The sequence below is a fragment of the Mytilus galloprovincialis genome, chromosome 10, assembly GCF_965363235.1.
Source record: "Mytilus galloprovincialis chromosome 10, xbMytGall1.hap1.1, whole genome shotgun sequence".
NCBI lineage: Eukaryota > Metazoa > Mollusca > Bivalvia > Mytilida > Mytilidae > Mytilus > Mytilus galloprovincialis.
In genome coordinates, this window is record NC_134847.1 from 84,267,519 (window position 1) to 84,295,464 (window position 27,946).

Consider the following 27,946-nt stretch of genomic DNA (forward strand, 5'->3'; position numbering starts at 1 on the left):
TTTTACAATCCATCCTTACATAAAAATATTACAGATTTACTATGCGACTATAAGAGTTACATAAAAAAGAGCAAATATGGTCAGTTTTGGTTGATGCGGTCAAATATGGTCAGTTTTGGTTGATGCGGTCAAATATGGTCAGTTTTGATTGATGCAGACAAATAATTATATCAGTATGATTACATGTTACTGTCAGTCTGAGGTATGAAAACTACTGACATGACTGATATTGGTTTCTGATGCGATATTTTAAATAAAAATAGGAAATGCTGGCACTCTCAATTCCAATATTGTAGTTATTTATATACTACAGTCCCTCTTGACCTAAAATTATAACTGAATTACTGTGCAGCTATTTAGATTTACATAAAAAAAGCAAATATGGTAAGATTCGGTTGATGTGGTCAAAAGATTTTATTATACGACTCAGTCTGAAGTATGAAAACTACTGATATTTGTTTATGATTCAATATTTTGAATAAAAAGAGGACATGCTCATTGGCTGATCAAGGGGGGGGTTCAGGAGTTGGAACCCCCTTTTTTTTACGATCAATGCTTTTGAATTTGAACATATAGTTGGAACCCCCCCTTTTTAAATGGCTGGATCTGCCCCTGCATGCTGGCACTATAAATTGATGCGAACAAAATTGTTTTCCAATATTGCTGTAACTTGTATAATACAGTCCCTCTTGACCTCAAATTAAAACTAAGTACTGTGCAGCTATATAGATTTGCAGAAAGACTAAAGAGCAAATAAAGTCAGTTTAGATTGATGTGGTCAAAAGATTTTTGTTAAACAGGTCCGTCCGGGGTATGAAAACTACTCGTAAACAGATATTACATTTGGTTAATGAGGATAATTTTGTTATGTGATAACGAGCCATCCTGACTCCCAGAATAAAAAATGTAAAACAATTCAAATAATAACCCTCCCCCCCCCCCCCATAATACTAATTAACGGCCTAATTTATGTACAAAAAATGAAAGAAAAACAAATATTTTATACTACACATCAACAAAAGAAAATCACTGAATTACGGGCTCCTGACTTGGAACAGGCACTGCCATACATGCAGAATATGGCGGGGTTAAACATGTTCTCTTGCCGATTATAAATCTGAAATAAAACCGGCAAAATAGAAAAACTCTATATAATATTAATCGCTATTTTGCCGAAGCCTTTATGTTAAGACAAATATTTCTTAAAACTTATAAATCAAATCTAGCCGTAGAATTTATAAATCAATTTTAGCCGTAGAATTTATAAATTAATTCTGGCTGTAGAATTTATAAATCAAGTCTAGCCGTAGAATTTGAAATCAATTCTAACCGTAGAACTGTTCTAGAAGTAGAACTGACCAAATATTTGGTCAGTTCTAGCTAGAACTGTCTAAAACTGTTCTAGGGTAGAACTGTCAGGATCAGTTCTAGCTAGAACTGTCCAAATCAGTTCTAGGTAGAACTGACCAAATCAGTTCTAGCTAGAACAATTCTAACCTAGAACTGACTAAAAGGTGTCAGGCTGACAGTTCTACATACTGTTCTAGAACAGTTCTCCTGACAGATTCTGACAGAATTTATGAGAGGTTAGAACTGATCTCCACTGTAGTTTTATTGCTCTTTTCTGGAAATGACAGCACAAAATGAGATTTGTCACTGGATTAGTACTTATGTCAGATAGAAATACATAAACTTTACCATACCCATTTCCTTGCTTTCTTATAATAAATAAAAGCGTACTGTTTGTCAAATATATGTGCATAAGTATGTAATCAGTATTTTCATAGATTTGATATCCAGTAGTTGAATGGTTAAATATATTTATTCTCTTTTTGCTGTATGGCAACAACCTGTATGTACATTTATTTGCCAAAATATATAGCAAAAAGAGGGCAAAGATGTCACATATTTCCCCAAAATTGTGTGCCGTTTGTTAAACGTAACATAAGTAAAAACAAATGCATCGTTTTGTTAGAGAGGATTGAAATTTAGAGTAATTTTACACAATGTTTTGAGTTATGACAAGCAAGAACACGTTTAGATAATAATTATTGGTGTAATGTTAAAGCTGGAAAGAAATGCATCGTTTTAACTAACAAACGACGAACGACAAACTGTAGACGCATTTGCAGCGAGTGTATAGTTTGTCAAAGTTTATGCAAACTTGCAAAAGTATGTTAGAAACAAATGATCAAAACTTGTGCTTGCTGAACAGTTTGTATCGTTACTGTTAGAAAGAAATTCGCACCAAATGAAAAATATTTGACTTTCGTCTCATTTTTGTGTGAAATTACGTCAAAAATTTCGAATGCAAAAAAAAAAAACAAATTGGCAGTAAGGTGACCTATAGTTGTTATTGATCAATTCTGTGTCATTTGGAGTTCTGTGAAGAGCTGTCTTATTTGCCATTGTACCACATCTTCTTTTTTTATGCTACAAACATTTCTTGACAAACGGAAAATACGGACAGACAAAACAGAAAAAAACCATAAAACAGGTAAATTATAATCTTGATGTTCTTATAAATCAACTTTGAAAGATAACTTAGTCATCGGCAGTCTAACATGCAATGAATATTATTGTACTTTAATATTTGAAAAATCCGCCAGTGCCAAAATTGCAGGATTTTCTTCCCTTCCGGGACATCTGAGATCATCCAAGGTTTTGTTGGGTTACGTGTTGCTATAAAGTTTTATGTTTTCTATGGTATGTGGACTGCTGTTTGTCTTCTCGTCGGTTACCGTTTTTCACTATGGCTGTGTCGGTTTGTTTTAGACCTTTTAGTTTGATTGTTCCTTTGGTGTCTTTTGCCTCTCTTTTAAAATGGTACCTCTCCATGCAAAAGTAAAGACACGTGCTGTTAATGGAGGATTTTTTGTACTGTTAAAAATAATGTTGCCAACATATTTTTGCGGAAGTAGAGTTATGAGACTTAATCCGATCTGCACACACTTTTAGAGAATCGTGAAGCAGTCGTGTGTTCTCGTGTATGGCCGAGTAGAGATCGAAGAGTGGTCGAATGTGGTCGCGAAGGGATCGGGTATTGGTCGAGTTGGTCTTGGATAAAATAAATATACAAGTCGCAGTGATCTAGAAGCGATCGGGCATTGGTCGAGTTAATCTGGAAATGATTGGACCTTAGTCGAGAAAAGGTCGAAATGATCGAGTACTGATCGGTATAATTTTTGTATTCCGACCAAACTCGATCTCTTCACGATCCTTTCCCGATCAATTCGACCGCTACTCGACAAATTCTCGATCTCTTCTCGAGTGACTTGCTTCTCGATCCTTACTCGAATGTTTTTGACATGTCAAAAACTCTCGGGTAGAAAGTCAGATCGATGAAGAGCAAGGTAGACTATCCCGAACATTCTTTTCGATTGAGTCAGACCAGTCTCCCGATCACGTAATTTAGCTTGATCGGGCTTGATCGAGTTGATCTGATCGGCAGTGTGAACCTAGCTTTCCGAACGTTTAAAGATATATCCAAATGATTGAAGGTTAATAGCAAAACATCAAACCCAAAGACTGAACAAATTATGGCATTCACCTAAAGCTTTTTTCACTAGATTTACACAAACTCTTGACATTTTCTGATAAAAATGTATGATAGAGCAGATGCAGTAAAAAAGATAATTCACAAATATGTTTATCATATATGTCCTTCAAATAATTCGGTGAATCTGTGTCTTACATTTGTACCACAAGATTATGGATTTGGTTATTTTTAACAAATTACAAATAAGAGGGTCCACTACAGGTGCAAATGTAAACAGTGGACTTTGCTTCAAAGTAATTCATTACCAATCGATAGAACTAAGCAAAGGTGTGTATATGGAGGTCTTCACTGAATATTGAGTTTACTCTTCGAATATATAGAGGGAAAACATGACATTTATAATCAGCACAATACTCAATGCTCGTATAAGTATTGCAAATTGAAGAAAACCACTGATGACAAATGTCGCAAACGCGTTTATCAAATTTTGTGATTTTGGGTGTGATGACAGTTAGAATATAAAAAGAGATGTGGTAGGATTGCCAGTGGGAATACTATCAATCAAAGTTTAAATTAAGAGGATGTAAGCAATTAAAGTCAACCGTAAGACCTTCAACAATGAGAGAAAAAAAATACCGTATTGAGTTTCATAGTGTAGGCATATACGAGAAAATGTCTGAAGTCAACCTTACAGAATCGTGTTATAGATGAAATGATGATTTACAAGCAGCAGATAAAGAACGGAAAATATATCGATCGGATTATTCAAAAGACATGTGCTGGGCTCTCGGTCATCGAAAGCATACCACAAGTGTTATTTATATAAATTGACATATAGTGTTGAAGATGATAAACTCCTGATGATATTTTACGGTTAGTTTTTGAGTATTTTGTGTCTCCATCAGTATTTAATAAATATCTCCTTCTTATTATCAGTTGTAAATATACAAATAACGTACTTTATATTGCTAATTACTAAAAACAAATTTAAGTTCCTACCTTTAAACTGTTCGATTGAGACTCCTTAGCATAGCAGTCAGTCTTCAGCGTCATTTGTGAGTTTTATTTAGACGAAACGTGCGGCATGCGCATTAAATTATAAGCCTAGTACCTTTGATTACTATTTGGTGTTTAGTTTCAACCTATCTTTATTTATAGTGGATTTGGAAACAAGTTAAGGAGACTCGCGGGTACAACATTTTCGGCAAAAAATTAAACATTTGTTTTTTCATTACAAATTTTATTTATTACACTATTAGTTATTACTTTGTGATATGGTACTAAAATCAACCAAAAAAAACTATTATGTTTGCCCCCAGATGAGTTTTAAAATATTTATATCATTGAAAAAGCTCCAAATTATCTCCCTTTGGTCCAAAAATGCCATTTTTTGCATTAAAATTGAAATATCTTTTTTAACACATCGGTGACCTATATTTTTTTATTAGTGTTTTCAAATAAGCTGTACATAACATAAATAATTGTAAAATTTAAGCGATTTCTGTAATAAGGTTATTTTTTATTTCGATATTACCTCTATTTCTCCTATTAGTTCAACAGAAAAAACGGACATTTAATTTAACAAAAATGTATGCTTCTTTCGGAGGCAGATTGTAAGCTTAAATGAACGGTGACCCCATTTTTTATTTCATTTTTCTTTTAAGTATATGATAAAGTTCATTTATAAAAAAAATATTGCGAAATCCTATATTAAAAAAAAGTTGATTTATACCCGCGAGCCACGTTAAAACAACTTATTTTAATCCCTCTACACTTTGCGGGTGCGTTGGTGTACCCGATGACGAGGATTTACTCTTTCTAATTATAGGTTAGACAATACTTGGTCATGTTTTATGAATATTTAAGCCCAAGGCGAAGCCGAGGGCTTTAATCTTCATAAAACATGACCAAGTATTGTCTGACCAATTTAGAACATATTCACACTTTCGAGTGACCTTACAAAATTAGCCTTTCCCATTGTAATATTCAAACCTTAATAAGAGTTCACTTTTTATAAATAAAACAAATGTAAAACATAGGTAATCGTCATTAAAATGGATGGAATGAAATAGCACTGACATAGTTTGTGAGGACCGAATAGATAAATTGTTTTTCTTCTGCTTCAGGTAAAATTTAATACTTATATATCTTTAGATTTATTTTATTTTAAAAAACAACACAATGTTTTATAAATCCCCTTTTTTAAATTTGATTTTATTTTATAATTAAAAAAACTCGCTGTATAACCATTTAAATTCAGACCATTCAACATTAAGTGCTTACTTTTTATTGATAATTTTATATGTATTGTGTTTCTCCGAAAAAAATTCCTTTGCTTTATATGTCAGCAGTCTGGCATTGTTTTCTTGAAAGAAAAAAAAATCCCTTAAATGCCAGGTATATAATAAATAAATAATATTTTACCTACTTCCTTACCCCATTGTTTTTGTTTATTCTAATATGTGTATCATTAGAAAATGTAGGACAATTTGCAAAATTCAAAATGCTTTGTTTTATTCTTTGCTCTTTAATCTTTAATCGGTAGGCTCTTTTCCCAGGAATATGCCTCAGGGAATTGTACACTTCATTAGTTCAGTTAATAAGAGTTCACTTTCATAATTAACTGACAATGAAAAGTCCTTCATGTATAGCATTTCATAGTGCATGGAAAATCATGTACTATGAAAATTAGAGGGGGAAAAACTGACTTTTCATTGGACGAGAAGGGGTGAGTATGTTAAATAACGTGTAAGCAAATTTTGTGAAAAGTTGCATTAGTGAGAACTTTTTACCATCTTTACAGTTCAAACTTTTGTCGATAATTTTTTTACAAGAAGTGTTGGCTTTTTTAGAATATGTCTGCAAAAAATTTCAGAAATTTTTGTAAGTCAAGTTTTTTATGAATATCCTTTATTCATAAAGAACATGCGAAGTCTCAACAGAAATTTGTTGAGTCGCTTACAAAAGTAAATGACGTTCTTGATCAAACATCATCTAAACGATAAAAATTGTGAAGCAAATATGTATGGAAAGCCAACGGGGTCAAAATTCTTAATTCGTAACTTGTCAATTCGTAACTTGTAACTGTGTAATTTCTAAAGTGTTAATTCGTAAATTGTTAATTTGTAACCTGGAATGTTACGACTGGATTATTCCGGTATATACATAAGAAGATGTGGTTATAAACCGTATGATTGCCAATGAGACAACTATCCACCAACGCAAAGTACAAATAAAGTCGATGTAAGCAACTATAGGCAACCTACGGCCTTCATCAATGACAAAACCTAATACCATATAGTCGGCTTTAAAAGGCTACATCATTACTGAAAACCCAAGGTACTAGTAATAAACGATTGTTATTAATCATAAAATGCTATTATCGGACCATTTTATTCTGACAGGAAAGGGCTGACATATATATTCTATTCTGCTGTTGTCGGTTATATGGTCGGGTTGTTGTCTCTTTGACACATTCCCCATTTTCATTCTCAATTTTATGTATTATATATGCCTACTGAATTTTTCTGGTCAAGAAGCTTAAAAATTGGCGCTACCAGATTTCCTACAATAAAAATATTCAACCAAAAAGACCAAGATATTCACGAGTCCCTCGATCTCAAAAGCTGATTAATGCCCCGTACTCCCGATAGGAACCCCACCTGGTGCCAAACCTCCTAATAGCCCCGCAACCTTTCTAAATCTAACATGTTGTCAATCGTTAATTAATTGAAATGATTCACGATGTTAATCAATATCCCCCTTTTTTTTTTTAAATTTGCATGTCAAATATAAAATAAAAAATCATTTGCAATAAATTCGTAACAATATAATCCTAATATCCTATTGACAAACCAGGTTGTATTCCGCCTGGCTCTTCTGTCGAGCAGTCAGCCAGGATCCCATGCTATGATTTTACTCTAAAAATGACCAAATACATACTTCTTTGGCCAAACCCCAAATCATGTGTAAATATTTTCGTGGAGAAATAAAATTAAAGAACCTTAGTGAGCGCGCTCACATGCCCCACGTCCCCACACTGTCACTGGAGAAAGAAAATAACTGTAAGAAAAAAAAAGTTGTATAAGAAAAAAAAAATGAATCATAATTTCCGATATGTACATCTACATAGTATGTCCTTATTATCTACAAGGTTTCATGAAATTATGTGGTGTGGTTTCAGAGGAGTTGCGACGATAAACTTGGAGAGGTATATCAAAGCACATAAGTTCAAAGGGGCGTAACTTCTAGAAAAAAAAATCAGTGAATTGTAATTTCTTGTCGATATGCAAATCTACTTAGTACATGTATGTCCTTATTATCACGAAATTCTGTTGTGTGGTTTGAGAGGAGTTGCGATGACAAGAAACAGGACCGATGGACTGACGTACAGACGGACGGGTCAAAACATTAGTGTAAGCATATATATAAGAGATAATTGCCTCTTTCATGCAAATGGCGATATGGCAAGATCTTTTCTCTGACAAGTCAGAGGGAGAGGGCGTCAATTTGCTTAAAAGTGGGAGTATTAGGAAGAGGGGTTTAAGATTTCAAAAAACCACTGGCCTTTGTTAGTCTTGTATGATTTTTAATTTTTTGTATAATTCGGAGTTCAGTATTACGTCCGGTATGACTGAACTATAAAAAAGAAGATGTGGTATGATTGCCAATGAGACAACTATCCACAAAAGACCAAAATGACACAGACATTAACAACTATAGGTCACCGTACGGCCTTCAACAATGAGCAAAGCCCATACCGCATAGTCAGCTATAAAAGGCCCCGATAAGACAATGTAAAACACTTCAAACGAGAAAACTAACGGCCTTATTTATGTAAAACAAATGAACGAAAAACAAATATGTAACACATAAACAAACGACAACCACTGAATATACAGGCTCCTGACTTGGGACAGGCACATACATAAATAATGTGGCGGGGTTAAACATGTTAGCGGGATCCCAACCCTCCCCCTAACCTGGGACAGTGGTATAACAGTACAACATAGTATACATATTTGTTATGGGGCCAGCTTTGACACATTCCCCATCTCCATTCTCAAATTTATGTAGGTGACGCGTGTAGTAAAATATAAACAGTTTCATAGTTTAACTATCATGGTCATTAAAACATATATAGAGGGGACACCTCCTAGTATATTTCGATCTTGTACAATGATCATTTTAGATCTGTATCTGTAGGAGAATGGTGTGGATACAAATACCGGCTTTAATACAACGGTAGAGAGAGCGCCGTCGATGTATTGACGATGCACGAGAGTAGTTTCTGAACGGCTGCCAACGCTCGGTGTACGCACTACGCTTCTTCAATGTGGTTCTATTCGAATACTGTTTTTACGAAAAATTAGTTAGAATATTGTTGTATTTTACTCGTTGAGATCTCAAAACACTTCGTGTAGTTTTTTATCTGCATGTTTGTTCTCAACATTTCTTGACTGATAATTGTTAAATCGGGCCCTTGATAGCAAATTAGTGTTCTTTTAGGACGAGCTTTTTTTTTTTAAATTCTCTGGTTCTATAGCACTGCCACCATCTCGTACAGAAATATTAGCTTCTGACTTCTGTATGTCTTGAGTGTATGTCTTGTAGTTTCAGTTTGGTGAGCGTGTTTAAGACGCAACCAACTTCTCTGGATTTGTACTCTCCTGTTATAAATCTCACAGGTTGTCGCTGTATTCTTTCAAGCTTATTGATGATTGTAGATGTCAACTGGTCCCATACTATTGAAGATATGATACCCCATTATTGACCTGACCATTAAAATATATGCGGTTTTCTCGCATTCTGGTTGACAATATCTCAAATGTTAGGGCCTCGATTAGTTTTCTGGTTCCTTTAGATTTTATTACAAAATAGTACATATTCAACACAGTTTTGATATATAGTATACATTAACTAAGTGACTCATTGAAAATAATTTTTCATTCAATTTTTGCAAAGTACTTATATGATATCATTAAACATTTTTTTTTATAGATATAGGAAGATTTGGTATGAGCGCCAATGAGACAACTCTCCATCCAAAAAACAATTTATAAAAGTAACCCATTATAGGTCAAGATACGGCCTTCAACACGGAGCCTTGGCTCACACCGAGCAACAAGATATAAAGGGTCCCAAAATTACTATTGTAAAACCATTCAAACGGGAAAACCAACAGTCTAATCTATATAAAAAACAAGAAACGAGAAACACGAATAAATTACATAAACAAACGACAACTACTGTACATCAGATTCCTGATTTATGTTCATTACTCAGGAGCCAAATAAATAAAGACTGTTCGTCCATTTGTTTCTTGTATTAAAACATATCATTAGATAATTACATTCTTTTCTGAAATTTTAATATTGAGATTATAATATTAATGAATGATGGTTGTCAAACAATTTCTGGCATTATACATCGAGTCCAAAATTTGCGGGCCCAGGACAATATTAGTATTTTTCCAGCACCGTCTTATATTTCATGTTTTAGTCTTGTTTTGACCCGGTTAAATATTAAGTAGAAATTTCTTGCCAGGTGACAGTAATATATTTGCGAAGTTGATACAGAAGCCCGTTCCAGCGACAAGTGACACAACTCATTAAACCAGTACAGTAAGCAAACATGTTTATACGAGGTTACCTCAATATAAAACCGAGTCCCTTTTATACATGCCATATAAAACAAACAATGTATTTATCTATTTGTTATCTTTTATATGTATGCGCTGTACATAATTGATTTAAACTCCTTTGGTATATATTCCATATGGAGATGCTCCTACTTACAGGAGGCTTATACACAGAAGAAGAAGCCGAGCGCCATCTGTCGTCATAATGATCGTTATCATTGCGTAAACCGCTGAGGGTTTACGCAGTATATATTGGACGAGTGATGTAGTCTTTCGGAACACCGGATGTTAGTCGGAACACTTCTGGTCTTTCTATGACCACCTTTCAAATACATGCGCAATAGCTATGACCACCTTTCAAAGGCATGCGCAATAGCTTACTAATCTGTTGAATATGCATTAGCATCTTAAGTTGCTATAGAGATATTTTACGTATGATCTGAAATTTATCATGATATAATATTTTCTTGCACACGATTACAAGCTGCTAATATTAACCTACATGCGTAGTATTTTAATTAGTCAAACGATGTAACCAGCTGTGTTTAGATATGAGATAAGATTTCATGTAAACAATGCGCTTTATATTCTGAACGAGAATAATTAAAAATAAAATCTTTAGAAAGAGTTTTAGTAGCATTTTATTTTAGATTTTACGTTTAGTGAAGATGTACATGTTGTAAAAAGCAAGCTATTTATTTTTTTATACTGAAATTAAAGGGAAGTCTTTCTTGCATATGATTAAATTACAGTTATTTTTTTTGGTTAAATATTGCAACTTTAATAAAAAAAAAATGATTATTAAAAATAAAATTAAATAGATATTGAATATGAAAAAATAAAATATTTTGAACGAGAACAATTAAAAATATTAATAATATCTTTAAAAAAGTATTAGCACTTTTTGTAATTTTACGTCTAGGATAGACCAAGGACATGGAAATATAATCATAAATACGTGCCTCAAATAGGTGTAAAAACGAGGATTTAAAAAAAAAAATCGTTTATTGAAAATAACGTTAAAATTAATTATGAAAGTTATGTCCGTATTTATTTTCATTAATATTGCAAATTTAAAGTTATTTTCTTTGTTTAAATATTGCAACATTATTTACTTGTTTTAATAACCTCTGAATCCTTTTCGTCATTAAAATGCGACTGATAAGTATAGATATTCAATATGAAGGGGGAAAAAATAACCGTGACTGAAATCTAAATCTAAAATTTATTTTAAAAAAATACACATTTGACCATGCAGATGTAAGAAATGATACTTCAAGCAATGAAACAACGAATTAAATGTGCCACTTAAATTACGACTGATAACCTAAAAATGAATCATGCATGCATTTTTGGCAGACTTAAGGCAGCAACCATTTGATTTTCTGGGGGGGGGGGGGGGGGGGGGGCTATGGTTTTTTTTGGAAAAAAAAGTTTGTTTCCAGTTTTTGGAGAAAAAAATAATTTGCTTTTGATTCTGAGAAAAAAAAATTGTTTGTTTCACCCTCAGCTGCCACTATATGTAATGCTAAAATTGAAAGAAAAAAATTGTTTTCGACTTGTCGCGAAAAAAATAGATTGTTTTTCGCCGCAGGCGAAAAAAAAAATTTGTCCAGAAAAAAAAACCATAGCCCCCCCCCCCCCCCCCCAGAAAATCAAATGGTTGCTGCCTAACCAGGTCGGCGATAAGATATCGAATATAAAAAAAGAAGATATCGGGTTTGGTGTCAATGAGACAACTATCTACAAGAAACCAAAATAACACAGAAATACAAACTATGGGCCACCGTACGGCCTTCAACAACAGGCAAAGCACGTACCGCATAGTCGGCTATAAAAGGCCCCGAAATGACAATGTAAAACAATCAGTCAAAAAAGAAAATTAACAAAGTCCGTATCATCGTATGCGTAACATATATAGTTGCTCACCAGATGAACTCTACGCAAGCGTTTAAACACGCGTTCCATAAGTTTGAAGTACGTCGAAATGCAAAGGTATACGCTTGGTGAACGCTTTTACTTCAGGAAAATTTTAATGGAACATAAAAAAATCATTCAGCTCAAGCGTTTGTCAAACGTATATACCTGTAAACTGCACGCACATAATATACACGCTACACGAGCGTTGAAAACGCTACAGATAAGTTTTAGACACGTTAAGGGCACATTGCATACAAAAATACTCGTCGCCTTAAAGCTTTCATTTAGGAAAAGAAGTCCGATACGGGTGAAACTTCATCAAACCTACAGAAGATATTACACCCTCTCCAACCATGCAACATGGGACTAGACATAGAAGTACAGGAACTACTCACATTAGTTTGAGCTGTACAAGATCTACAAAAATATCCCGCCTGCCTCAAAGGTGCACATAGGATCGACCATAGTCCAGCACTAATGATACAAATACCAACCAGAGTTACAATGACGTGGTAGTAAGTCTTTAAAGGCCACCGAGCGGCCTCCAAAAATGAAAAAAAAAAACACTATTTAGTCGGCTATTAAATGCCCCGACCATTAAGATTTAAAAACAAAAATCAAACAAAACTAAACAGCCTTATTGATAACAAAATAATTTACGAAAACAACTTGACCGACATAAATTATGAACAACAACCAGTGTACTACATGTTTCTGGCTTTAGAATGGACATTGGCACATAAACAATGTGGTGACCATAAACCCAACCCTCCCAAATGAACCAAACCTTAAGGACAACACATCGCAAGAAAAAACTGTAAAATATCAGTTGCAATTCGCGTCCCTAAAATTATGGGTACGGTGCACTATAATCACTTACATAAAAACAATAGACACAAATCACTGAAATCAGTGAATCGCACTTACCGAAAGCTATTTCAAAGCTAGTGGACATGTAGACGAACCAGTGGACATAGACGGACGGGTAAACATGTAAACAGACGGGCGAATGTGACAGACTTATTGACAAACATTCACATATAGACAGACCTGCAGTTGGGAATGTAGGAAGACTAGGAGAAACGCTAAGGTACGCTTTACGCACACCCAATACACGCTTTAAGCTCGTTGTGCACACGATACAGATATGATTGACAGGTTGAATGCATCAAAATTACTAGCGTTTTGGTAGCGTGCATGATTTTTTTTACCTCGGCCGACGTACGTCGGTTCTATACGTTGATGTGTGAAGCCGGTATTACATTATTTAAACCACTAAACAGGCAATGTCAGTTTCTAATTCTTATGCACAACAAAAGTAATATAAGACAATACATCTTTATTAAACAATTATCTAATATATATATAATGCCAAACAAGCATTTGGGTTTACGATTGCATTTCTTTTTTTAAAGAAAGCAACTTGTAATACAATGTTCAATGACATTTAACACTTTGACATTTCACACATCGACAATTCACGAATCGACAAGTCACATGTTACAAGTTACAAAACATCAATATACAAAAAGACAATTTACTAATAAAGAATTTTAAAATCTACAAGTTACAAATTGACAATTAACAAATGAAGAATGTTGAATTTTGATACAAAGATACAAGTTACAAATCGACAATTTACGAATGAAGCATTATGAAAATGCACAGTTACAAGTAACAAACTAACAATTTACCGATTAAGATGTTGAAACTACAAAGGTGCAAGTTACAAATTAACAATTTACGAATTAAGCATTATGAATTTCACAGTAACAAGTTACAAATTAACAATTTACGAATTAACAATTAAGAAATTGCACAGTTACAAGTTACGAATTGACAAGTTACAAATTAAGGATTTTGACCCCGTTGGCTTTCCATAAATATGAATAAATACATTAAAACAAGAGTAGGTAAATGGCAGAACAGAATCTATAATTAGGTGGTTGTCATTTTTATGTATTACATATTTGTGTTTCATTCATTTTTTGTACATAAATTAGGCCGTTAGTTTTCTCGTTGAATTGTTTTACACTGTCATTTCGGAGCCTTTTATAGCCGACTGTGCGGAATGGACTTTTCTCATTGTTGAAGGCCTTTCATTGACCTATAGTTGTTAATTTCTGTGTCGTTTTTGGTTTTTTGTGGAGAAGTGTCTCATTGGCAATCATACCACAGGTTTTTTATAACTAATATGAATTGTTCATGTATCGATCTAGAGCCACATTTGCCTCAGTTTGGTACCTTATTTTAGTGTTTATTTTTGTCTAAATGTTTTCAATCATGTCACTAAAATAAGTAGCGCAATGTACCCCTTGGATAGTCAAACTTATAGGAAGAAAAGAGGAACTGACAATGCAATGGCAAAAAAACCACAACCATACAACAGTCTACAAAACCCCTAAAACGTCGTGTAAGGGACGACATGAAGGATAAAAAACTTAATTCACATAGAAGTTTTTTCACTGACCCCAGCCCCCCCCCCTTTCTTAACTTAATTTGGGGAAAATTGATTTACCTATATGGATATATGTAAAATCGATTTTGGATTAACAAAACTTGCAGCAATGTTGACACCCCCCCCCCCCCCCCCCAACCCCCAAACTATTTGATTTAAGTTTTTTTATCCTACATCGATCTTATATGAAGAAATAGAAAGAGATTGTGGTCATTACTGACGAAACATCAATGACGCACTTCCAGTCCAAACATAGAATATGTTTAATATGATAACTGTGTATAAGTTTTATTTTTGATACAACCTAGAATAATACCATGGCCAATAGTCACACGAATAAAGGTTATGAAATGCATCCTCCACCACAACAACTGGTGGACCGACATGAACAGTCTCATCCACAGCATATGTCGGGAGAACATGGACATTCTCATCCACAGCATACGATGGGCGGACATGGACAATTTCATCCGCCACAACATCAACAGCAGCAACAACAAACTACTGTGATCATCCAACAACCAACCGTACAGACAAATCCATTACTAATCGGCACTATACATGGAACCAGGGAATGGTCAACTGGACTTTTTGAATGTTGTACAGATGTTGGAAATTGTAAGTTGTAATAATTGGAAGAGAAGTTTCGAAAATGTGAGTTCAATTTGCATTTGACATATAAATAAATGATATAAGGATATATCAGAGAAGTGGATTTTATTGTATGTCCCTAACAAACTACAAACAATAGAAAGACCGTCAGAAATAAATCACCACAGTCTCATTATTTGTTGTAGCTTTATCTCAAATGTAACCCTCAGAACTTGTGGTAAAAACGGGCGTCTATTTAACATTGAAATACGGTAATGGTCCTGGGTATATTAACATGATTAATGGGATTTAACATTACGTATTGAATAAATCAGGTCATATACTATAATTATACTTGACCTGCTCGTTGACAATATACATTATATGATTGAGTTTATATGACTGTCATATGCGCGAGAGGTTCGGCTAGCCAAAAAACCTGGTTGAAGCAACCCTTTACTATGAAAGAACATGCCTGTACCTTATCATGAATATGACAGTTGTTTTCTATGCATTTGATGTGTTTGAGATTTTGTCCGTTTTAAGGACTGTCCTTTTTTTCTTTCGATGTTTTTGTTATTCTACTAATATCTTCATCCTTTAAATGCCTAAATCTGAATAGTTTGGTTGAATTTTTGATTACAATAAAAACCATAAAATATGGATTAATGAGATAACGCTTACGAAAAGTTCAAACAGAATAGAATTTAAAAAAAAGCACACAACTGTTGGCTTTCCTGCTTGACTGGTTTTACACTAATCATTTTGAGGGTATGTTTTATCTTGCTTTTCGGTGTCAGTAAAGCTCCATGTTGAAGACCGTACTTTGACATAAAATGGGTTACTTTTACAAATTGTGACTAAGAGGGAGAGTTTTCTCATTGGCACTCAAAGCAAATCTTCGTATATCTATACTGTTTACACGAAAATACATGTATATGTTCAGTCACTAGAGAACCGTACATTTGTATTATCTACATTACACAACATATAGGTATACTTGTAAATAACACTACGACAACATAGACAATAGCAAAATAAGGACAGATGGTACTGTATGAAGGCCATACCATAAGGTCGGCTATACAGGTGTAAGAAATTGAAAACTTTAAGGGAATATCGTAAAAATCAGAAATATTGAAGGCACTCGAAGAGATTTTGTTTACTAAAAGTGAAAAATATGATAATCAATAGAGAAATTTATTTGTACACAAGTTTCAAATGGACTTATTCAATTTCGATAGTTAGATTATCAGAGAGGCGAACGATACTATTTATAGGTTAGACAATACTTGGTCATGTTTTATGAATATTTAAGCCCAAGGCGAAGCCGAGGGCTTTAATCTTCATAAAACATGACCAAGTATTGTCTGACCAATTTAGAACATATTCACACTTTCGAGTGACCTTACAAAATTAGCCTTTCCCATTGTAATATTCAAACCTTAATAAGAGTTCACTTTTTATAAATAAAACAAATGTAAAACATAGGTAATCGTCATTAAAATGGATGGAATGAAATAGCACTGACATAGTTTGTGAGGACCGAATAGATAAATTGTTTTTCTTCTGCTTCAGGTAAAATTTAATACTTATATATCTTTAGATTTATTTTATTTTAAAAAACAACACAATGTTTTATAAATCCCCTTTTTTAAATTTGATTTTATTTTATAATTAAAAAAACTCGCTGTATAACCATTTAAATTCAGACCATTCAACATTAAGTGCTTACTTTTTATTGATAATTTTATATGTATTGTGTTTCTCCGAAAAAAATTCCTTTGCTTTATATGTCAGCAGTCTGGCATTGTTTTCTTGAAAGAAAAAAAAATCCCTTAAATGCCAGGTATATAATAAATAAATAATATTTTACCTACTTCCTTACCCCATTGTTTTTGTTTATTCTAATATGTGTATCATTAGAAAATGTAGGACAATTTGCAAAATTCAAAATGCTTTGTTTTATTCTTTGCTCTTTAATCTTTAATCGGTAGGCTCTTTTCCCAGGAATATGCCTCAGGGAATTGTACACTTCATTAGTTCAGTTAATAAGAGTTCACTTTCATAATTAACTGACAATGAAAAGTCCTTCATGTATAGCATTTCATAGTGCATGGAAAATCATGTACTATGAAAATTAGAGGGGGAAAAACTGACTTTTCATTGGACGAGAAGGGGTGAGTATGTTCTAAAGGGACATTCATACTCATTAATCAAAATAAACTGACAACGAAATGACCAAAAACCGAAAACGACAAGTAGACAAACAAAAGTACACAACACATTACATAGAAAAAAGAAGACTTAACAATGTGAATATCACCAAAACTTAGATTGATTGCAGGTGCTCTCTCAGTTGGATAAATCTGAAGTAAGAATCTATATTTATCGTTCTCCAAAGTACCAATAACCATTTTCAGTTAAATAAATTGATATGTGTATGTTCATTTCGAATGGTCAATCAATGTTATTTCTTATTTTAGGTATGTTTGTATATTTTTGCTATTGTTGTGCAATCTCAACGATTGTAACACGCTTAGGGGAAAGTTGCTGTACAAATTGTTGTGTACCGTGTGCAGAAATTGGAATCAGAACTAGAGTAAGGACTCTTGGCGGAATCAGGGTAAATAAGAAATACAAGTGTTGCAATTTTGTTTATACAATCAAAATAAAAAAACGTCTTGAATGGAATCGGGTTTTAAAACTTCTGAGGAGTCATGTACAATTCTAATTTAACTGTAAGTAATATTTATGGAATATCCCAAGTCTAGTGTATATACCTTGCAAGCAGTCAGCAAACACCTTAATAGAGTAATATATATTAAGTGTATATATTTTCTAGTATTCAGTATACATTTGAATGGACTATCCTAAGTCTAGTGTACATATGTACCATTATACTAAATTCACGCGAAAAGAACATCTTTTGTTTAGTGTATATGGTATTAATATTCAACCGACACATAAACGGCTAAATGGAATATCACAAGTCAAGTGTATATGTCGTGTACAAGTTGCGATTTTGTACAGGTTATAACATGTACAAACATTTTGTACAAAGTCATGTTATAACTTGTGCAATGCAAAAATACAAGTTATAACATGTACAAAAGTACTTCCTACATGTTATAACATGTACAAAATATTGCTTAAAATTGGTTTTAACTTGTACAAAATTTGAAAATAAAAAAATATGTTTCTATTATTACATTAACCTTAATAATATTTCATCATTTTTTTGTTATTGTCCATATATTTTAGTTTGATAATAACTTAATACTTTAAAAAAAAAAGGGGGGGTTTGAAATACACATTTAGTCAATAAACCGGCATTATGCGGTATTCTCTGACCTGGTATTCAAACAGAAAAAGACTTAGAAGCTGTATTTGAAGCTTGTTCTGTATTCAATAATACAGATAGTGATGGCCCTTTTACCGAGACAGTCTGATAACTTTATACCGACACTGAAACTGACAAAACAATGTCAGAGACTGATATTAGTACTGGCACAAATACCAAAACTTATGTTAAATTGAATGGTCATGATTCAGCCGACAAGAATGAACAAACAAGTGGGTTAGAAACAGAAGCAATGGTACTTGAATTACAAAAAATGTAATTCAAGTGATGTTAACATGGCTAAATGAAGCAAGTTTGAGCATGACCACTGTGTATCATCGCCACCGGGAATTGGGTACTATTGAAGCGGAGAGAAAGTAAAAAATTAATAAACAAGTCTAGAATTTTTTTAATTAAGTTCATTTCTAGCGGTTTTGTGAGGGTATTGCTTCTGAAACGATTTACTGATATATAAATTTTTTAAACCAGCAAGTAGCAAATAAATACAAAAATTTGTGTTGTACACCAAAACGGTGCACCAGAATATTTTGAAGCCAAGCATCCTCCGTCCCACCATGCTACTGTTCAAGTATAACTCGCCTCACAGCATTGTAGATCATGGTACACGTATCATACACAATGTTTTGAAGATTTCAATCATATCCCCTCGTATTCTCCTATATGATAGCGTAGGTAAGCCTAGTTTTTTAAGTCTCTCTGGATAACTCGTGTCTTTGAGACCTGGTAGTTGTTTTGTTGCCCTTCTTTGGACTCCTTTTATTTTATCAATATCGTTTTTCTTGTATGGAGACTATACTGAACTAGCATTGTCCAAAGGAGTTTTGACCATGGTTTTATACAATGATATGAATGTCTCAGTACCCAAGTATTTAAAAGTTCTTTTGCGAACTTCAAAAATTGAGTTGGCCTTATTTAATGTTTCGCTCTTTAACCTTTGCTATTGTATCATGATTTAGTAGACTGTGATTTGTTGAGTGGTCAGTGTTATTTGATTTCTTACATATTTTTTAGGGTAAACTTTTAGTGGCCATTTGTCAAGTTTCTTCTTTTGCTTTTGGTTATTGTTTTTTATTATTTAAAAAATTTTAATCTTGCATGTATATTCTGCTTTATTATAATTTTCAAATTTTGTACAGGTTAAACCCATTTTTAAGCAATATTTTGTACATGTTATAACATGTACGAGGTACTTTTGTACATGTTATAACTTGTATTTTAGCATTGTACAGGTTATAACATGTACAATATTTTTGTACATGTTACAAGGTCAGAAAGTTCAGTATGGGACAGCATCGTCCATTGAGTTACTGAGAAACAATTATGAGTTACCAAGCTTGACAATGCATGGTAATAAAAAATGAAAGCTAAGTCTACAAAAAAAAAAAAAAAAAAAAAAATAGCCTTAGGATAACGACTTATCAACACACCTGGATACAACCCCTAAAATACAATGTTATATGGAATTGTCCAACATACATTTATCATACGTACGACTGAAAATTTAAACCCCTAAAATACAATGTTATAGAGAATCGTCCATAGCAGGTGAAAGACATAGAATTCCCGAATACACGGTTTCCGCTGATTTTGTTAGTTGGTTAGTCCAAATAATTATGACGTCTTGGAAGGCTATTTCTTCCTGTCGAAGTAAGGTGTCAAAGAAAAAAATTATAATAGCCTTCCAAGATGTCATAATTATTTGGACTATCAGTTGGTATGACTGACATTAGAAATGTCCTGAAGTGTGATGGGTTTATGCAGCACATGTATCCCTTCACCAGTTCACTGGCTTCAGTTTAGAATAATAGACTACAGTAGAGACTAAATGGGGACTAAATGTGTACAAACCTGACATCTAACTATGTTGTAGAAAATGTGATCAACAATTTATCAAAAATATATTGATTGATTGATAATTGATTGATTGATATAACTCGCCGCGATATAGCCTGTTTGTGCTAATGCGGCGTAAAGCAACCAACAATCAATCAATCAAAAATATATACACAGAGAATAATATATTTCACAATACGTATGCATTAATCCAAATTTACATCCATTCGTACGGTCTCAATAGAAGAATTTCCCGCGGAAATGTCATGTGATATAAACATGGAATTGTCCATTTGCGATACAGGTGAAATTCGTAGAATTACAATTGTGGACACAGCAGTAAGATCAGATATAAACCCCCATGAGCTCGGTGTAAAAAGTAAAAAAAAAAAAGTAAAAAAAATGTAAAAATCATTTATAAAATAAAACCTTGACATGCTTGAAGTGAAGACTAATAAAAGTTTGCGTGTATGTTGTATTATATATTATTGAGAGATGAGACTTAAATAAAATATTGAATTGAATTGAATTGTATAGAGTGAACCCCCTAAATAAAATAATACTGTGTTCTTGACGACTTCCCACCGCGATGATCGATAGAAATGATATTTTCCTATATAGTATGTTAATAACCTGTACAAAACTGCAACTTGTACCTTTACCGATATTCACCATACACGTACCTTTTGTACGGGATGATATGTTTCAATAAGAAAAAATATTTATTCCTAGAAAACAGTTCGTTCATGGCATGCTCTATTAATATTTCAACAAATTAGTTTTAACACTCAGGGAGATTATATTTGTCAATATCTTTATACTGAGCGCTAGTCTTATATGTAAGTTTTGTACTTTGTACTTCAAAGCGGACAATTAATACAATTTCGAAATGCAGCCATTTTGACATGAGAAGGCAACGAGTTATAGAAATCAAATATTTAACGATCAAAAATAAATAAATGATAGAATGATTCTTTTCTTTTATTTCCCAGCGATCAATACCAACACAATGATAATTTTGATCTCCGGCGTTGTTCCTTTTTAACTTTAACATAATGAAATTAGAACATGGCTTTGTCATCAAAGCGAAGGAAGAATCAATATTGTATTTTGTAATTGTACATTGTAGGGTAGCATGTGTGGTGACTGCATGACCGTAGCATTTTGTACGTTGTGTGCGACCTGTCAGGAACACAGAGAATTAAATGCTATGGGACTATAAGGATTTGAACTGTTGGAACAATGCACAAATCATGTAGACAATGAAATTTTACGGCTTGTTATATAGAATTTGACATGCTGTTTTGTTAATGCGCAAAATCTAATTTATATGATAATTTCAATATTGTCATTGTTTGTACATTTACGATATAGTATTATTAAAATTGACCGTTCTTTTGATAAACATTTACGGATTAAAGGAAGACCATCAATATTAAAACGTAACTTAACATTTCCTTTACATCATTAAAGTTTAGTGCATTTCCATATCGATGTTATTTATCAATGCTGGTTTTGGCAAATGAAATTAAAGTAAGTACACAAAAGACCCATATCTGTTAATTTAGTCTCTTGTGAAAAGTTGTCACCTTTGATACATGTAGTATTGTCTCATTGGCAATCATACCACATCTATTTTTTTATAATTAAATCTTTAATATCTTTTATTTAATAAAAACAAGTTAAAACATAAAAAAATTAAATATTTGATTTTTAAATTGATTTTTGTGTTTAAACGCCACTTTTGAGTACCAATTTTGGGGATATTTCGTTTTTATTGGTGGAGGTAGCCAGAGTGCTCGAAGAAAACAACCGACCTTCGATAGGGACAATGACAATTCTAGTCACGAGCTGGGTTCGAACTCACAACCTCGGCGTTGACTGGCTAGTGATTACAGAAGAAACTACTTTGACTACTTGGCCACCGAGGCCCCTAAAAAATGAATATGAAAAGGTTTTTTTTAATAAGTTGGTAGTTTACGTGATTTAAATTTAATCTTAATAATTCTATGTCATTTTTTTTTTAAATTCATATTAATTTCACTCGTGGTTTTTACATGCAATTCATGGGACTTTCGGATAAGATTCATGTAAAATAATGATTAATTAGTTCACGTAAGTTTCAAATATGATCTCGTTCGAAATGAGATTCACATGAGTTCAACTTGAGATTCGCTTGAGTGAAATTTTCCTATGTGGTTATTCAGAGACAAAAGTAATTATTACTTTAACTGTTTAACTGCATTTAACACAATTCATCCACTTCATACAAGATAATTGAAAACTTGAAATAAGAAGACATTGTACGATTTCTTATGAGGTGACTAACCATCACAAACCAAATGACGTCGATTATATCAACTATATGTTATCGTGCGGCCTGAAACTGTGTTTAAAACCAAAACCAAATAACACGTTGTTGGGCTTGCATATTTCGAGTGATCAACCCTGTTTTGACAATTAATAGTGGTTTAACAGCACAACACACGAACACTCTATACAAATAAGTGGAATATGGCTTGAATCAATATAGCAATACAAATCAGAAACAATAGTCCAATCATTATATGGTTAAACCTTAAATTAACTGCAATGGTTAATTGCAGAAGACGCATCTAGTTTCCATCCTTTTCATTCTGGTAAGTTAACGAATAATAATACTTTATTTCCGTAAGCAAATACAGCTTATTGGATTTACACAATATAAATATCCAATAGATAATATACAGCATAATATAACATTTATACACAAATTATACAAATTAATGAAAGAATTAAACGGAGTATGACATATAGACATATTAAACTAAAAATAAACATTTGAATAACTAACCATTACGTGCTTTTTCTGCCAAAAATAAATATTTTCCAAGGTTGTTTAGCTCTTTGACATTTCTTACAGATAACTGTTGTACTAATTTAAAAGTAGATGGTCTCTCATAGTAATAACTCTTTATATATTTACATCTGATGTCGTTATATTTATCACATTCTAAAATAAAATGATATTCATCTTCAATAGCATTTTTATTACACATACTACACAAACGTTCATTTCTGGCTATACTATAATATCTACCTGTTTCTATACATGATAGTGCATGAGCATTTATTCTATATCTAGTAATATAAGATCTATACAAACTGTTTAATGGACGACTAAGGTAAAATTGCATAGTGTGACCATCGTGTAAATACTGATACAAAGTACATTTCGGCGAATTTTCAAAATATGATAAACCTTCAGATATATAATTATCTATTACTCTTTGTTTAAATTCACTCAAAAATAATTGACTGTTTCTAACTCTCTGTGAAAACCAAACATCACTAAAACCATATTTACATAATATATCTCGTACTTTACAAGACCAATTTAGCTTGTCATTTGGCTTCACACAACTAGATTCGTACATATCATTATATACATGTTTTAAAATACAGTTCTCTGTGTCTAACAATCTCAACCAGTAGGTTACCATTTTCACATATCTATTTACATACAAGGGCACTCTGCCTAACTCAAAATATACCATGTTATTAACAGTTCCTTTTCTAACTTTTAAAATTCTTTTCATATAATACAAATGCAATTTTTCTATATCTTCGGCTTTATGAAAGCCCAAGACTTCACTGGCATAATTCATTATACTTGTAACATAAGTATCAAATAAAGATAGTAAAGTTTCTATATTAAAAAATTCATCATATGTTTTGCTAAGTAAGCTGAAAGTAGCTTTTCTACCCTGTTCAGTTAATGTCTTTTGTGTTACAGAAAATATACCGTTATAATTAAACAATAAACCCAGGAAAACAAATTCATTACATACTTCTACTACTTTACCATTAAAATACCATTTTTCGTTATCTTTTATTTTACCTCTATTACGAAAAATAACAATTTTTGTCTTACTTAGATTTATATGTAACCCATACTGTGTTGAACACTCTGACTTCATATGGTTCAATACCCTGTTTGATTAATTCTATTTCTATTATAACGGGGCTTTCTCGTGTGTATTAGGTACTATGTCATTTTTTCGGATCTACGTGTCCGGGATCGTAATCCATGTTGCCCGTTACATAGGGAACTAGTTATTGTAAAGTTTCTCCGTAAGCTCACTTAGTATTGTCTATATAACGAAGTCCATTTAATGTTCACATGTTTAATCATATAAAAGTACATGTATATATAATATATATTTGAAGGTTCACAATTATAACTTCCAATACACAACGTTACTAAATTCCAGCTCTATAAAACAACATGTTACTTCAAGCTAATACTCCAATAACTCTAACCAATACATAAAGTTTCTCACAAGATCCAGCTATAAACATGTTCTTAATTTATGTAAGGCATTGATTAATGGTCTTAGATTATTTGGATAAACTATTGCAGTTCAACTGTGCAACTAATGTATCGTATAAAGTGTCACATTAAACAAGATGAAAGATCATTTAACTGATTAAGAACTGACCATCAAATCTTAGATGGAATTGATTACGCCACATCACTCCCCGCTGAAAAAATTCGTTTTCACTCGAATTAAAAAAAATCATACCAAAAATATTATATAAGTAAAAAATAAGGGGAGGCAATGTGAACATTAAAAAATGAACTTTTTCTTTGACTAAAACTATTTAAAAAAATCTAAACTAATAATAATGAAAAAAATAATGATAATTGCTATACCATGTAATTTATCAATTTACGTCGTGAATAGTTGTGGAAAACTTGCAAAAAGATTACTTAAAATCTAAATTAACAATTATCCTTTCAACTTCAAACTCTTGATATTTATAACTACAAAAGAGGCACTAAACAAAAATCATAAAAATATATAACACAAATTTGACAATTATTAATCTATTCAAATACATTATGGTAAGGTCTTTCCGGAATTTTGACCGTTAATCCAAGCGTAAACGAAATGATAAAATAATTAAAAGCATCAATTAAAATCAACTAATCATTATCTCTGGGCAATCCAATACAGAAAATCAGCATCTCATGATTAGCTGCAATTTTCACTTCTATGTGACCGTATCACCATAGAACTACCAACACTGTAAATCATCTTCACATGGACACTCCCATGAACCTCCAACTAGTATAAGCAACCCTTCTCGGTGAACTTAACTACACCCAATACGCCCACTCTCGTAATAACAAGAGATTAAAAATGAGCTTAATCAAACATGTGTAATACAAAATAAAATGCAAAAAAAATATACAATAAAAAACTAAACCTAGGCATAAAACATTCTGAATGGATAAAAACAGTTATGAAAACTTAAAGTTATTTACAAACATGAAAATATTGTCCACATGACTTCTTCGGTTTGAACGTGCGGAGCCACTTCTTCGAATCTTTCATCAGGAACTTGTCATTTATAACGGTTCTTATTTACATTGTACATATATACATTGTTACCAACACAAAAGTTTCGATATACACGTTACTGCTAGTCTGTTGTAACATCTCAGAGTCATCTCAGGTTTCTATTCATCAAAAATTCTCACAGGCGTTCTTCTAATGTTCTTCAAAGTTCGAGGATAATGCGTTTCCATAAAACCAAGGAAACAAAATGACTGACACAAAAGTTTCAAAAATATTTACAGCAAGTCACTTCATTACATTATGGCATATACAAAGTCATCCTATTTTAATCTCTCGTCTATTTTGAACAGAACTGCTCCGCTAGTCTCACTTGAATGAACACGTAAATTGTTTCTTCTTTCTGCACACCCCATGACTTTGCACATTCGTCCCAATTTCGCGTACATCATAAATCCAGTCAACATTGTGAACTCGGGTACCTCCACCAGATATAACGGGGCTTTCTTGTGTGTGTTTTAGGACTTATGTCATTATTTCGGATCTACGTGTCCGGGATCGTAATCCATGTTGCCCGTTACATAGGGAACTAGTTATTGTAAAGTTTCTCCGTAAGCTCACTTAGTATTGTCTATATAACGAAGTCCATTTAATGTTCACATGTTTAATCATATAAAATTAAAGTACATGTATATATAATATATATTTGAAGGTTCACAATTATAACTTCCAATACACAACGTTACTATATTCCAGCTCTATAAAACAACATGTTACTTCAAGCTAATACTCCAATAACTCTAACCAATACATAAAGTTTCTCACAAGATCCAGCTATAAACATGTTCTTAATTTATGTAAGGCATTGATTAATGGTCTTAGATTATTTGGATAAACTATTGCAGTTCAACTGTGCAACTAATGTATCGTATAAAGTGTCACATTAAACAAGATGAAAGATCATTTAACTGATTAAGAACTGACCATCAAATCTTAGATGGAATTGATTACGCCACACTATATCATTTACATAGAGCGAATATAAAAAAAGGGGATAATGACTCCCCTTGCATCAATCCTGCGTTACAACTAAAAAATTCTGAAAACTGACCATCTAACTTAACACATGTTTTCAATTTAGAATACATAGATTTAATTAAACACAATAGATTACCAGTTATTCCACACTTTAGCATTTTTTGCCATAAAATAAAAGACTTATATAAAAGCTAAATTAAAAAAAAAAAAGCATATCCACAATTTTCAAAGAGTGTAAAAGTTTTCTACGGCGATATTTTTTTATCCATTAGGGGCAAATGATAGGTAAGGGTCTAACGTCCAAGGGGCCAAAAGGACCAGGTGGGACAACGCATGTGTGTCTTCACCATAGGTCCAAAGTTAAATTTAAAATAATAGCATATCCCAATTTTTTTCTAAAGGATGTACATTTTTACCTACGGCAATACTTTTTTACCCACTAGGAACAAATGGTAGGTAATGGTCTAAGTTCCAATGGACTAAAAGGCCCAGGTGGGACAACTCATGGTTTGTCTTCACCAAAGGTCCGAACTTAGGTCTAAAGGGTCTAATATACCTACTTCTAATTTTCAAAAAGTCTGTCAAAAATTCCATACGGCAATTCTTTTTTACCCACTAGGTGCAAATGATAGGTAAGGGTCTAAGGTCCAATTAGCCTAAAAGGCCCAGGTGGGACAACGCATAGTTTGTCTTCACCATAGGTCCAAAGTTTGCTTTCTTTTTTAAATAGCTTATTAATTTCCGTGCACACTATATACATTCAAAACAACAAGTAAACCTTTCGTCTAATCAAATGTAAAAGAATTCTACTTGTTCGGAAGTAGAATCTTTTGTTAACAAAAAATTGTCTGACAAAAATACATTAAAGCACGAGTGCAACTTTCTATTCTTGTAATGCAAAACAATTGATACTTATAAGGAACTATTTGACAAGGTGCAGAGAATATGGAAAGCCATGTCGAACAGTATCACAAAAATAATTTCTAATGAAAAAGTCGATACCATTTTACAACAGTTTTGCCAGCATTCAAATAATTTGATACGATTCTACATACACTATCAAAAATTTAAAGCGTGTAATTTAGTACGCTGTTTGGTATATGGTGTCTAAATTAATGAACAGAAAATTATATTTTGAAACTCACTGAAAAGTGTCTTCGACTGCTCAATCATACATTTAAAAACAAATTACTTTGTGGTAATATATTAATAACTTTTGGGTTTTTAGACATACATGTATCTGAAAACTGGCTGCTAGCGA

The 27,946-nt window shown here is 32.7% G+C and overlaps 1 protein-coding gene across 1 annotated transcript; it reads left to right on the top strand.

Moving 5' to 3' along the window:
- The first annotated feature begins 14,829 nt into the window (after positions 1 to 14,829).
- Positions 14,830 to 21,574, top strand: LOC143048641 (cornifelin homolog B-like). The gene is made up of 3 exons (XM_076222428.1): positions 14,830 to 15,135; positions 17,595 to 17,734; positions 21,435 to 21,574. The coding sequence occupies exons 1-3, from the start codon at positions 14,835 to 14,837 to the stop codon at positions 21,525 to 21,527; spliced, it is 534 nt and encodes a 177-aa protein (XP_076078543.1). The 5' UTR covers positions 14,830 to 14,834; the 3' UTR covers positions 21,528 to 21,574.
- Positions 21,575 to 27,946: the final 6,372 nt, after the last annotated feature.

Coding starts and splice junctions, on each gene's coding strand:
- LOC143048641 (XM_076222428.1), top strand. CDS start 14,835: ATGGCCAATAGTCACACGAATAAAGGTTATGAAATGCATCCTCCACCA. Junction 15,136..17,594: donor TTGTACAGATGTTGGAAATT/GTAAGTTGTAAT, acceptor TTCTTATTTTAG/GTATGTTTGTATATTTTTGC. Junction 17,735..21,434: donor GGACTCTTGGCGGAATCAGG/GTAAATAAGAAA, acceptor TGTACATTGTAG/GGTAGCATGTGTGGTGACTG.